This window comes from Uranotaenia lowii, chromosome 2 (genome assembly GCF_029784155.1).
Source record: "Uranotaenia lowii strain MFRU-FL chromosome 2, ASM2978415v1, whole genome shotgun sequence".
Classification (NCBI taxonomy): domain Eukaryota; kingdom Metazoa; phylum Arthropoda; class Insecta; order Diptera; family Culicidae; genus Uranotaenia; species Uranotaenia lowii.
Window position 1 is genome coordinate 271994881 of NC_073692.1, and position 13964 is coordinate 272008844.

General features: G+C 38.9%; 1 protein-coding gene across 4 annotated transcripts in view; it reads right to left on the bottom strand.

Annotated features, from left to right (window-relative positions):
• Positions 1 to 13964, bottom strand: part of LOC129741244 (pleckstrin homology domain-containing family G member 5) — a 335012-nt gene that overhangs the window by 12576 nt on the left and 308472 nt on the right. For all 4 annotated transcript variants that reach the window (XM_055732958.1, XM_055732960.1, XM_055732957.1 and 1 more), the window contains 5 exons: positions 13526 to 13688; positions 13313 to 13407; positions 5258 to 5392; positions 4828 to 5033; positions 123 to 243 (listed from right to left, as the gene is read on the bottom strand). In XM_055732958.1, the coding sequence (XP_055588933.1) occupies positions 123 to 243; positions 4828 to 5033; positions 5258 to 5392; positions 13313 to 13407; positions 13526 to 13688 (720 nt within the window). The remainder of the gene's footprint in view (positions 1 to 122; positions 244 to 4827; positions 5034 to 5257; positions 5393 to 13312; positions 13408 to 13525; positions 13689 to 13964) is intronic.

The window sequence follows — 13964 nt, forward strand, 5'->3', positions numbered from 1 at the left end:
TGGAACCTATGTTGTACATGTCTATGTCGGTGAGCATCCACATCCCATCTTCCATTGAAGACATGGGCTGCGAATCCTTACCGATGGCGGTTTTTCGATCTTCCTCTCGAGAAAATGCTTACCATTTCGTCGATTGCTTCACCCTCGTGCTCATCGGCTATGTGCTTTTTGATGGCTGCCAGGAGAAGACCGTATTTGGTTAACCTCTGCATTGGTCGCACCAGAATGTCGGCTAACCGAAGGCTGTGGAATAACCAATCAATCGCGAAAGCATACGTAAGTACATACATAAAATATCCACCTCAAACAGACAATCAAATCAAATCCAGCGAGGGCAATCAATTATCTACTCATATACCTATATGTGTATGTCATGGATGGCAATATTTTAATTTGATTGATGTTGAATATACTTAGGTCCAGATTCATAATAAAAGAATTCAAGAATTAAAATGGATCCATCATTTCATCTGAATTCATATTCAGACCCAGAATTTACAATGAGAATCCAGATTTAAAGTTCAAAATGAAAAGTGGACTATGATCAAAGAGTTAGAAAAAAACTCACAGAATAAAAATTCAAAATAGAGATTTAAATTCCAGATTCTTCGGCCAGGAAACCATATTATTATTAAGATTCTGGTTTATAAAATGAAGAGTGAATCACCGTAAATTTTTTTCTGTAATTATTCTATTGGTTATATCGGTGAAATTTTATATTCTTTGAGGAAGAATATTTAAGAATTCAAAGATTATAGACGGATAGAAGATTAGAATAAGGTGGAAAATGTTGAAAATGAGCGGAAGAGTAATTTTAATTTGAAAAACTTTTCATCACATTTCATCGTTTTGTTCCTCACGGGCCTACTATCTTGCAGTGGTAGATACAGATAGAATTTTTATGTACCACCACACAATAGTAGGCCTAGTGTGGTTCGTCCCATAGGAGGAAGACTTACAAGTTCCTAAATCAGGTCAGATTGAGATGAAATTTTGCACCAGTCAGTTTTTTGGGCAAACTTCAAAATGTATATGATCGGTTTTTGATAGTCGACATGATACACATACATACAAAGAATACAGATTTCTAGTTGAGATTTATTTGCTAGCTGAAGATTAAATGTTTATTAACAAGTTGAAACAAATTCATTTTGAAAAGTTATCCATTATTATCAATTGTGTAAACTTAAGTTGTGCAAGTTATTTTTCTTTACTTTCATACATTTGATTTTTAGATGGTTATTCAAACCCCGCTTAGTTTTTTTACGGTTCGATTATGGCTACATTCTTGCAAGGAAAAGGTTTTTTTTTTAAACTCGTTCCCAAATTTTTTCGTTTTTACAGGTCCAATATAACTCAGACATATTTAATTACTAAAATACACTTAGTCCATAGTAACCGTTCTCCAATTTCTCGGTCAACCCACATTCACCAGATCACGCTCAACTTGGTCTAACCACCTCGCTCGGTGCGCCCCTGCTCGTCTTGTTTCTACCGGATTCGTAGCGAATACCTGTTTCGCAGGACAGTTGTCCTGCATTCCCGCAACATATCCTGTATCGCCAAAGTAGGTTCTTAATACTCGTCGCTCGAATACTCCGAGTGTACGCAGATCCTTTTCGAGCAATGTCCATGTCTTGTGTCCGTAGAGAACAACCGGTCTAATGAGCGTCATGTACAGGTTACACTTCGTGCGAGAGCTAAGTCTTCTTGACCGCAGTTGCTTGTAGAGTCTATAGTAGGCACGACTTCCGCTGATTATTCGCCGCCGGATCTCACGGCTGGTGTCATTGTCTGCGGTCACCAGTAAGCCGAGATAGATTACCTCCAGTTCGTATTACTGGACAACCGGTTCGGTCGGTCTCGGATCCGCTGGCCAGCGTGTACTTCGTCTTGGACGTATTAATTATCAACCCAATCATTCCTGCTTTGCGTTTCAGTTTGCGGTAGATCTCCTCCACCGCCGCAGATGATTAGGGGATGAATAACACGAGAGTGTTAAAATCCCAGAAAAACAAAAACAAAGCCGCAGATGATCTGCCGACTATATCAATGTCATCGGCAAAGCAGATAAGTTGACTGGATCTGTTGAAAATCGTGCCCCGCATTTCGCCCACTGCTCGTCGAATAACACCTTCTGACGCCACGTTGAACTTCGTGTAGAATAGACCATCGCCTTGTTGAAGGCTTCTGCGTGATTCGAATGAACTCGATTACGAATTCACCCGAGATCCGCACACAGCACTGCGTTTCATCCATCGTCGCCGTGATCAGTCTTGTCAGCTTCCGTTCTCGCCGTTCTGCCGTTTTCGTTCATGATTTTCCATAGCTCGTCATGGTCGATCGTGTCGTATGCGGTTTTGAAGTCGTTGAATAGATGGTGCGTAGGGAATTGGTATTCACGGCATTTTTGGAGGATTCGCCGTAATGCGAAGATCTGGTCCGCCGTAGACCGCCCCTCTATGAAGCCGGCCTGTTGACTTCCCACGAATCTGTTTACTTGTGGCGTTAGGCGGCGGAGGGGACAGCACTTTCAGGTGGTATTTATGACAGTGATCGCTCGGTAGTTCTCACAGTCCAATTTTTCGCCCTTTTTGTAGATGAGACATGTTACCCCTTCCTTCCACTCCTCCATAAGCTGTTCTGTGTCCCAGACCCAGATCCGGATCATTAGTCGGTGTAGGCAACCGGCCAACTTGTCCGGGCCAATTTTGATGAGTTCAGCTGCGTTACCATCCTTCCCAGCCGCCTTGTTTCTATCCAGCTGGCGAATGGCTTCCTTAACCTCACTCATCGTTGGGAGTGGCTCCTCTACGTCGTTGGCTACGCCGGCGATGCACCTTCCCCCACCGACTCGTTCTCCTGCATGTGCGCCGTTCAGGTGTTCATCGAAGTGCTGCTTCCACCTTTTGATCACCTCACGATTGTCCGTCAGGATGCCTCCGTCCTTATCCCGGCACATTTCGGCTTGCGGCACGAAGCCTTTGCGGGATGCGTTGAGTTTCTGATAGAACTTTCGTGTTTCTTGGGAACGATGCAGCTGCTCCAGCTCCTCGAGCTCCTCCTCCTCCAGGCGGCGCTTTTTCTCCTGGAAAATTCGAACTCGCTGCCTCTTCGCTGTCGGTGATTTTCCACATTTCGCCTCTAGGCACTACTGCCGCCCGCGCGGCATTCTCTTCGTCCATCACCCTCCTACACTCCTCGTCGAACCAGTCGTTCCGTCGAGTTCGCTCCACATAACCGATGACGTTCTCCGCAGCACTGTTGATGGCTGTCTTGATGGTATCCCAACAGTCCTCGAGAGGGGCTACATCAAGCTCGCCCTCTGCCGGCAGCGCTGCTTCGACCGATTGCGCGTAGTCTGCCGCAACCTCAGGTTGCTTCAGTCGCGCGATATTTAACCAAGGCGGGCGCCGGTTTCGTGTGTTGTTCACTAGGGAGAGTTTTGGGCGCATCTTCACCATCACCAGATAGTGATCCGACTCGATGTTGGCGCCTCGACAGGATCTGACGTCGATGATGTCCGAGAAGTTCCTGCTGTCTATCAAAACGTGGTCGATATGTGATTGCGTTTGGTACGGTGATCGCTAGGTGTACTTGTGTAGGAGGCGGTGCTGGAAAAAGGAACTACGTAAGGCCATTAGTTTGGAGGCGGCGAAATCTATTATTCAAATGCCGTTTTCGTTGGTCAGCTGGTGCCCACTTAACCTTCCAATTGTCGGATTGAATTCCTTCTCCTAGCCGACCTAAGCATTGAAATTCCCGATGACGATCTTGATATCATGTTTTAGACAGCGTTCATATTCAAGTTCAAGCTGCGTGTAGAATTTGTCTTTGTCGTCACCGGTACTTCCAAGGTGAAGGCTGTGCATGTTAATGATGCTGATGTTGAAAACCCGCCCAAGAAACCAAAAGTTCGGATATCACTTAAGGAACGAACTCTTAAGTTCACATATAGCTGTACAAAAGCTCTGTGGAACTTTTTTGCTGTTCCAGATGCTATTTCCATGGAACTTCATTCTTTATCAAGTTCAGCCAAAATTCAAATGTAGCTTTAAAGTACTGTTTTGGTTTCTGTTTCTACTTGTGCCTTGAAGTATGCAATAATTAGAGGGTAGTAGACAATCTCTCATAACTCTTTTTGGCTGACACTGATAAACTGTGAAATGAAAATTAATATGGCCGATATAGTCAATTCACCTTTAATCTTTAGATTTTATTGGATGTTTTTTAAGGTTTAGGGTACCTTGAATAAAGTCTCCTTAAACTTTTAATGTATAACTGTTTTTAGTCCTACGAAAAAGCTTCTAGTTAATCGATGGGTTCATATTTCGATCAAACTGTTTGAACATATAAACTTAAAATTAAACGCTTTCTGTAAGATTTGCTTCTTTTTTTTTCTAAAAAGATGTGATGAAAATCAGAAACTATCCCGATTCTCTCCTATAGCTTTGGTTCGTGCTGTTAATCTAAAGTGATGTTATCGTTTTGAGCATTTAAAATTTGATCCAACTGTTTATAACGGAATGCTGAATCAAATGGCTGATTCCCTTTTCCGCTTTTAATTCAGAATCTCAAGTTTAATTTTAAATTCAAAATTCATGTGTAGAGTCCTTATTTCGTAGTTGTATTCCAAATTCAAGCTCACTTTCATTTTATTAACTTAAGCTCAGTTTACTACTGCTGCTCCTATTGCCAGAACAGGGCACTAGCCAAAACGTCTCATAAAAAAGATTGGTGCAAATGTATTCCATTGATTGAATCTGATTGTTCTTTCATGATTTCTTGCCGATTCGCGCTGGTTTTTTTTCGACAAACGATACTTACCGGTTGCACATTTTCTGCGACTCGCACCAGGCACAGTAAGACATAAAAAGCGAGTTGTTTTGATACAGCTCCTTGCAGTAATACTGACAGGTACTCTGCTCGGCACAGTATTTGGTGTAGGGGGTAAAGATGGCCGCAAATTCCATGAAGCCGTCTTTGAACCTATAGATACTCATCGGTTCTTTGGTTTCGGCACTCTCCTTGACCTGGGTGGTGCGGTGGGAGGGAAGAAGAAGGATTCGTTTTGTTTAGTAGAAAAAGAAATCAGAAGGCCAAAACAGCGGCACATAAATAAAAGATTGCAAAGCCGATCAGCAAATGGGGTACGTAAATCACGCCGCCACCGCCGTGCCGCGCTACTTTCGGTCCCAAAATTAGATTATGGCCATGTCTAACTAGAAGGTAGGTGTATGAACAAAAAAAAACTCACCATCGGATACAGGTACAGCGTCCAGAACTTCAAGTTCGATTCGCAGATATCGCGAATGTTGGAAAACAATTTGTTCTGATCAACATCGGTCAGGATGCTGTGGCACTGGATATCCTCTAAGCATGCTAAAAATAACTGCAAACAGAAGGAGAACAATAGGAGAGTAAAACAGGCGAAGAACAGTTTTGTTTTATTGAAGCCCGGGTCAGATAATGTAATTGAATGGACCGAGCTAAGGTAGGTTCGGGTAATCGATGGGAAAATAATGGAGGGAACGTGTTTTTACGGCGACGCGGGACTCTCATTTTAGTGAATTGATTTTGGGAACTGGCTTAAGATGTTAAAATAGACTAAAGAAAAATGTAAGTAACAAATTAGAATCAATAAAGTTAAAACGATTGATATATTACTATACTTGTTGAGTTTGTACCTGATAATGAGAAATTCGAGATAACTTAAATCTACTTAACCAATCTGCAAACTCGATTTTTAGCACTCAACGTCGCTAGCTGTAAAAATCCACTTTTGGAAACATTATGCATAAATGAATATTTTGCCAAATTTTTTTTTTGCATACGAATTGTTCCCAAGTATGTCCATTATTGACTTTTGTGCTGTTTATTTTGGTGCTATATATGATCAATTTTTCAATAAGGACTACCTGCTGAGAAGAGGAACATTTCAGAGATTATCAACCCCGAAGGACTGAGATAAAGACAGAAAATACGCCAATGATCACACAAGTTGTGCAGCCAATAATTGAAATTGTGGTAAATTGTGGCCAATTGTGCGGGAAAATGAGTAAATTTGAGTTAAAATGAGAGGAACCAGTACTCAGAGAGAAGGAAAATGTGAAAATGGTTGCAAATTTTTAAACAGTTGTGGAATTTTGATCATAACTATTCCAAATGCTAAAAATGCACACTTATGAGTCAATTCTCAGGATTTTACCGCGCTCCAGATCACGATGTTTTTGGCATTTGTCATGTGCGGCTCGGAAAATCTTGTTCAGTTGACTTCATTATAATCGGGTAATCAATTACTCACATTTAACACATATCTTCCTACTATTTATAAGCCTCCATTAACTTTGATTGTTGATTGATAAAAAATAGGATAAGTTAGTTAAAATGAATGAATGTAATATGCTGGAAATCATATTTTAGAAACGTTTCAAAGTTTTTTTAAAACTTGCACAGGGCAGTTGAGAAACAAAAGAGTTGTAGCAATTTTCAGCCACAGGACAGGAGTGTCAAACTAATCTAATCAACGATTTGCAGGGCTCTCTTCTGTTGGTGTTCATTGATTTCGAAAAAGCATTCGACCGACTGAACCATGAAAACATCCGGGTTGCTCTTAGACGACGAGGAGTCCCAGAAAAGCTAATCCGTCTCATCGAAGCACAGTACGAGGCATTTTCATGCAAGGTCTTGTCCGATCAAATCCCGGTAACTGCTGAAATGAGACAAGTATGTATCTTATCACCCCTGCTTTTCTCATCGTAATGGATGAAATCTTGACTGGATCGATTAACTGAAGATCAAACCGAGGATTGTCGTGGAATCCTTCGACAATGGAGCAAATGAACGAGCTTGACCTGGCTGACGATATCGTTTTGCTTGCCTAAAGACATCCGGATATGCAAAGGCTGCAAGGCTGAAGATCTCAAAATCAATGTCGGAAAGACCAAGTCGATGGAAATCCACACAGAATTTCCTTCCAATTTCGTGGTAGCTGGGCAATATGTTAAGACAGTGGAGTTTTTTCAGAATCTTGGTAGCCAGATAACGCCTGATGGGTGTACCAAGAAAGACAGTTTAAAGTTGGAAGTGCACGAGAAACTTTTAAGTAGTTGGTGGTGAAGTATAAGTATAGTATAGAAAAAAAATAAGTTGGAATTGAGAAAAACTGGAAAAGGTGTTTTATGAAGGCAATTGTGAATTGGATTCGGTGGAAAAATTAAATTAATATCACCACAAAGAAGTTGTATTTAGCCAACAAAATTCCGAAATTTGCTGAAGTTCACAGGAAGTTACATCGTATTTACCTGATGGCATCAATTATAAATACATCATATTTCTATCTGCGTCAAGCTTCGGTAGTTTTTGGTAAGAGCAATCCATTTTTTTCATTAACTTAACCTTTTTTAAAACCTATTGTTTAGTAAATAAAATGTATTAAACGGTAATGAGGGTTCGCCACGCGTTTCGGGTAGTCGCGACCCCGATATGCGGGGCGACCAAGTGTTTGAACGGGTGTTGGTCGAATTCGCACATCGGTTGGTCCTAGCCCCGATTCGCGGATATGATCGACTCACGACGGGCAGAGGGCCTTGAGTCGTAAACATGTGGCGCCCAGTGGATGGGCCTCAGACTGAGTCTGATAGTCGAGACGGAGAACAATTTGGGTGTGTGAGTATCTCCAGACTCGAGGAAAGGCGAGTTATTCTCGTCTCGAATTGTGTCAAGAGGGATGAGCGTGAGAGGGTCTCGAATCACGAGGAGAGGCGCCGGTTCTTAAGCCTCATATTGTGACAAGTGGGCCTCGAGTCACGAGTAGCGGCGAACAGACTGCCAACCCGTGAGTCGTGAATCGTGGCAGTAGAGTGTTGTGTCGATTGCTGGTGCAGAACGAATAAACGAATATTGCCGTGGAGCGCTTTGCGCGAGTATGGTCTCCCATTATGGGTACAGCCTTCGTTGCAGGTCCGGATGGGAATTATGGCCATAGGCCCCAGGTGGACTTTATGGTGTAGGGTTACATAGTATCATGAGTCACCAATTGCACCCAAGGACCCAGAGTAGCAAACTGGGAGGACGCCTTGGCTCGCCGTGCCTCGAAATGCAATCCGTAAAAAGGATTTACCACCTGGGTGATCAACTAATAAAAAAATGATTCAACGTTGAAAAGAAAAATGAAGGACGCAAGTTTTTCATTTTCCAGGATGCTTACAAGTTTTTGCCATGTTGAGGTTAGAAGAAGAAGAAGAAGTAGAAAAAGGACAAATATAAAAGCTCAAATTTACTCTTGTAAACGTTACTTAAAAATTCTGCAAAAATCATGGATTAGATTTGAACCAAAACGAAGCTTTTTAGACACAGGGTTTAAGAAATTAAAAAATGATCCGAATCGACTTAGTCTATTGGGCACACACGGCAAAGAGGTGAGATCGAGATTTGCAGAGTAGCGCTTGCATGGAATCCAGAAGAGGCAGGCCCAGCTAGTCTAGCCGCTGAAATCCGCACAATTGACGAAAATCTTGGCTGACAGCAAGTGAAAACGCTGGCTTCAGATCACCAGCACACTATGGGGCAGTTCCATACAATGAGGCGGCAAAAAGTATGATTAGGTGTTTTGGACTTATTTGTTATTTTTGAAAATTTGGTATGTAAATTACTATTTTATCTAACTTAAAATAAATTCTAACATAAATTTTGTATAAATAACTTCTAAAGTACGATGCTTGGTGTTATTTTTGACCCTACTTTTTATTTCTTTTGAAAACCGGGTTTGGACTTATTGATCACTAAATGATAAATAACATCAAGACATTTCACGAAACTCAAGAGAAAAATGTGGGAAATGATTTATCAATCATGAGAAACTTTTTTTTTTGACAAACCAACATCAACTTTGTTGAATTTATACTCATTAATGGGAAAAAATACCCATTTGCATGATATTTTAAGCTTTATTTGACTATAACTCAAAAAACGGTGCTTTAAGGTCCCTGGAATCTCTTTCATTGTATTTTTAGGACTTTAAACTAGATCTTGATAGTGGAAAGAGTATGGGGAAAGGCGGGGAATTTTTATTGGCAAGGCTTTAAAGTTTTTGACTTTTGAAAAAAAAAAATAATTATTTACTGATTTTTATCATAGACCAATTTAGTGTGTAAAAATTTTGAATGGTTGGAATGATAGCTTTTAATATAAGCTTTCATATGGTTTACTGTGAATTTAAGAAAAAAAAATGTTTTCCATAGAAATATATGTCATTTATATTTTTTTCTCCATCATATAAATTTTTCAATTTTTCAAAGTCTTGTGTCTGTGGTGCGTTCAGTATTGAAGATAATGAGTTGAAAAACTGAGAATATCTTAGTCAAATATTAAGTTATTAACTAGTAAAAATAAAAAAGCGATCCGATAAAGTTCAGTTTTTGACTTTTTGCCGCTCAAACACCATAGTGCAGTAGTGGGGACGGACCCTTAGGTTGGTAGGTAGCTTCAAACCAGGGGTGGAAAACAGAAGAAAAAAACAAAATGGCGCTCGAATGTCAAATTGATCTGATTAAATCACCGACCAGTAGTGATTGTCGAAAAGTAAAAAATGCTGCAAAAATGCTGCAGCAAAATTTCTATTTGCCAGACCTAGGCTTCAAATTGACACTTTTGGATATTCTTTAAATTTTCACTCACTCATTTTTAAGAGACTGTATAAATAGATGAAATAAAATTTGAAACACTCAATCCAATCGATATTTGATGACAACAAAGTTAGATCTGAGTTGATTGTTTAGATCATGAGTGGCCAACATTTTCAACAGGCGGGCCAAATTTCAGATATGAGATTGGCTGGCGGAGTTCTGGAGTAAAAAAAAAACAAATAATAACAGTTTTTTAAAACGCTATATAAACCTCTAGGTTCATTTTAATAAGTTTTTTTTGTAACTAGCATATTTTTACAAATTTTACTCCATTTGAAAAATAGGAAAAATATTACGCAATACGAAATGAATTATCCCTTCCAACTCATGTCTGTATGTAAACTTCTTCAAGCAATATAAACCTCCTCAGTGTATTCATCCCTGAAATATCAAATTGCGTGACTACAATAGACTTATTGTCTCCGAATATTATTTTTCAGAGTTTTCAAGTTCACCTTTCTCTTTAGAAAAATTTGATAGACGAATTGAAAAAAAACCTCAGAATGGAATTGTTTAGAAAAAGTAACGTTCAAAAGCTTGTGACATTTAAAAGAATAATTGTTTCAACGAACTTGAGTTATATCATAATTAATATTAATTTTTCAAAGTACGAATCTTACCCTGAACTTAATCCAACTCTTTTCAAATTATCTAGTATATGTATTGGGAAAGCCTTCTATAAACAGGATGAATATGAATTGGTTTGTTTTATAATAATTGCACATTTTTTAAGTATAAATTTTGCTATAAAAGTCGTTTTTCTGAGAGATATGTCAGTATCAAACCGATTCTAGTTAAATTCTACAACCGAACAGTAAATTCTGTCTAGTTTTTCATTATTGATGTACATAAATACATAGCACGTTTCCAATAAAAGTATATTTGGATTTGGATTAGTTTTCATACATAATAATACCCTTTTCTGTTAAAACTTAGCAAAAAAAGAATAGGGAAAATTTACAGATCATAATTTTGATAAGTTACATAATTTGCAAAAGTTACGAAATTTCGATGGATGAACCAAGTTGTTGAAATAGAATTTAAGGTACGAATGGTTGTTGTAAAAATATAATTTTAACTAGGATGTTAATATGATCTGGTAACTTTTTCCAATTTTTTAACGGTTTTGATACGATCTTACTATCTTCCTGAGGCTTCCCAAAATCCTAAATATTAAAACTAGAGTCCGCTTGAATGCTCTTTATACCAATGATATGCAGTCACCAAAACCCAATCGGAAAACATAGAAAAATGTGTGATGGAATTTACAGATAATGTTTCAAATACCGTACAATTTTGGTAATTTGAAAATTGTAATTGTTCGTGTTCTTTTATTCAGAGACGGTAAAAGCGTGTTTTCTTGAAATTGATTTGAATACACTTTAACCTTAAAATGGTTTATGTCTTCTATCTTTGCTTTAACCCCTTTTGGATTATGTCTATTCATAAAGATTTTCAGATCTATGGTTTGGCCACCCATGGTTTAGATGGTTTTGGTATACAACCTATATTCAAGCCAATTTACTTTAGAAAAACTCCTTACTTGCTTCTACATCTGACCGTATGTTGCGGCAAACCCGAAGCAATCGACCATGTGCTTGCTCGGCTAAAATGCCGGGTCGGGTTAGAGAAACAAGAGAGATCAATAGCGGGAAAGATCACATGCGGGATATTCATGATGTTTTCGATAGAAGGTAAAGCAGTTGATCGGCAGAGCTAAATTGTTCGCCGGGTTCGCCGGTTTCATCACGTTCACCGTGGTGAAATTGGCTAACGCGCCGTTGTACTGAACCGGAGATTGCAGGTTCAAGTCCTGCCGGTGAGCCGTTGTATCTTTTTCGAAAAATTCATGATATTTACGGCTTACGTTCTTTCGTTCTTTGATAGCTCATGTTTCTTTAATTCTTTCCATCATCTACGAAAATGTGAATATTTTCAGGTACAAAGATGTACGAAGCGATTTCATAACATCAGTTTTGATTTCTGAAATCCTGTAAACGACTTAAAATTACATGTAACTCCCCCAATATGGGCTTAAAGAGTTAAAGTCAAATTTCGCTATCTGACGCCACCCTAGATGGTGACTTCCGCTGATCCTTAAAATGCTTTAAATGGTTGATAATTTCATTCAAATATCGTGCGATTTTCAGTGATTTACAGCATTTTCAAGTTGAGCGGTAGCCGCCATATTTGGTTTAAATATGTCGTCAGATAGCGAAATTTGACTTCTTCTAGTTTAGCCCTTTCACCCAATACCCATATTGTTGGGATTTCATGCGATTTTTAGTCATTTACAGCATTTTAGTTCAGTGGAAGCCGCCATTTTGGATTTCAAAATCACGTCAGAAATCCAAATTCGGCTTCTTCTTGTATAGCCTTTTCACGCAATAACTATATTTTGGAGCTTTTATTCGATTTTCAGTGATTTACAGCATCTTAAACTTAAACGGAAACCGCTAATTTGACTTCTTTTTGATAAGCTCTTTCACCCAATACCCATATTATGGGGATTTCAAACTATTATCAGTAATATTTATAAAGGTTTTGAAAGAAAAGATTTGAATATTGTGTCAGATAGCGAATTTGATTTGTACTTATTGAGCCCTTTCAACTAATCTACTAATCTAATCAACTAATATTCTGTGGGTTTCGTGCAATTTTCAGCAATTTTCAGCAATTTACAGCATTTTCAAGCTGAGCGGATGAAAACAACAGCATTGAATGCTCACGAAAATTTACATGAAATATGCCGTTTCTTCACACGTAAATAGCCGATTCCCTTCTACCCATGTTGTTGCATGTAAATCTACGTGGATTTTTCTAACTGTGTAGCTGTATATAAAATACCATAATAAACCTTTCAAATGCTAGTTGGCTTAATCTGTGTTACTTGGGTAATAATTTCAATCAGTAAAATCAATCAGGCTTTAGGTTAAGAATGTCATTTTCTTTTTTGAAAAACGGTTTCAAATTGGTCTCTGTGCAGCATTTGTCCATTGCTTGCTAATTAATTTTTGAGTTACGTTTGTATTTTAATTAAATGGAACAAACCTCATTGTACACTTGCTCGGCAAAAGATAGATTAGAGGGAATTGAAACAATTCGAATCTCCCCAACCGATTTTGTAAGAGTTACATCACAGTAGATACCTTCTAGACACACATCTTCATCAGTCGCCTTGAGTCGATGGATGTTGCTATCCTATCTCTATTGCCTACACAAGACAATTGACGACATCATGTTGATGATTTTTCACCTTTCCACCGTTCGACTTCTTCTTTGCACCAGCCATTGAGTGTGATGACTTCCAGGCTTCTGAATGAATGGAGCTTACGAGCCCGAGTGTGAAAAAGACTGATCTACCACATCATTGGACCGGGTACAAATTAGATTTCCTTGGGGATAGGAACACATTCAGGGAAAGGTACTGGGACTTGGAGTAAGTGAGAAACAATAAATAAAAGGCACCGCGCCTCGTCACCGGAAGTATATGGAGGAGTGGGGTGTTTTTTTTCTATTTTTCTTCCTTCGGTACCATTGACACCGAAACGAACCGAGAGCCCTTCCGTGTGCCATACGAGGGGTTATTGTGTAACTTTCATCGGATTTGTGCTTGAGCAACTTACATCTGTTACAGTCTGCAGAGCGAGGATGTAGTATACTTCCGTCGTAACCAACTCCCATATAGCAGATTGGATTTTCGTCTCCGTTTCGGTCATTCCTAGAGCCGGAACACAGGAAGAAAAATAACCAACATGTAGATTTTTCCATCAGCGCTGAACTTCAGCCGTGGGATCGCTTCATTCAAATTGTCCCTGGCTGGATTTTGGCTCACTTACCGGAACAGTTGACTATATCCGTCCACGATTGAGGTAAATTTTTAAGGCCTTCTAATGCTTCTAAATATTCCGGTTTATCAAAATTGCTGGCGGAAGACGACAGTTTTGGAATGTCCTTATTGTAGCTATCCAGCAGTTCGCAGAGTTTTGATTTTTGTGGTCCCTGGAAAAATAACAAAAATTATTATCTGAAACAAATATTGATAATTTTTGCTGTGAGAAATGCTATATAAATTAAAAACTATCATTTTAAGAAATGTTATAGTTATGTAGGTATTTTTAATAACTTTCTTGTAAAAGATAAAAAGGATAAAAGGTTGTAAGGCACCTTAAAGAAGACGCTAATTGAAATCCCCATTTAAAATAATCATGCATTAAAGGGTGACTTTGGTCATTTTTTGTTCGTAAATTTTTCAAAGTAGCACTTTTCGACACTGTT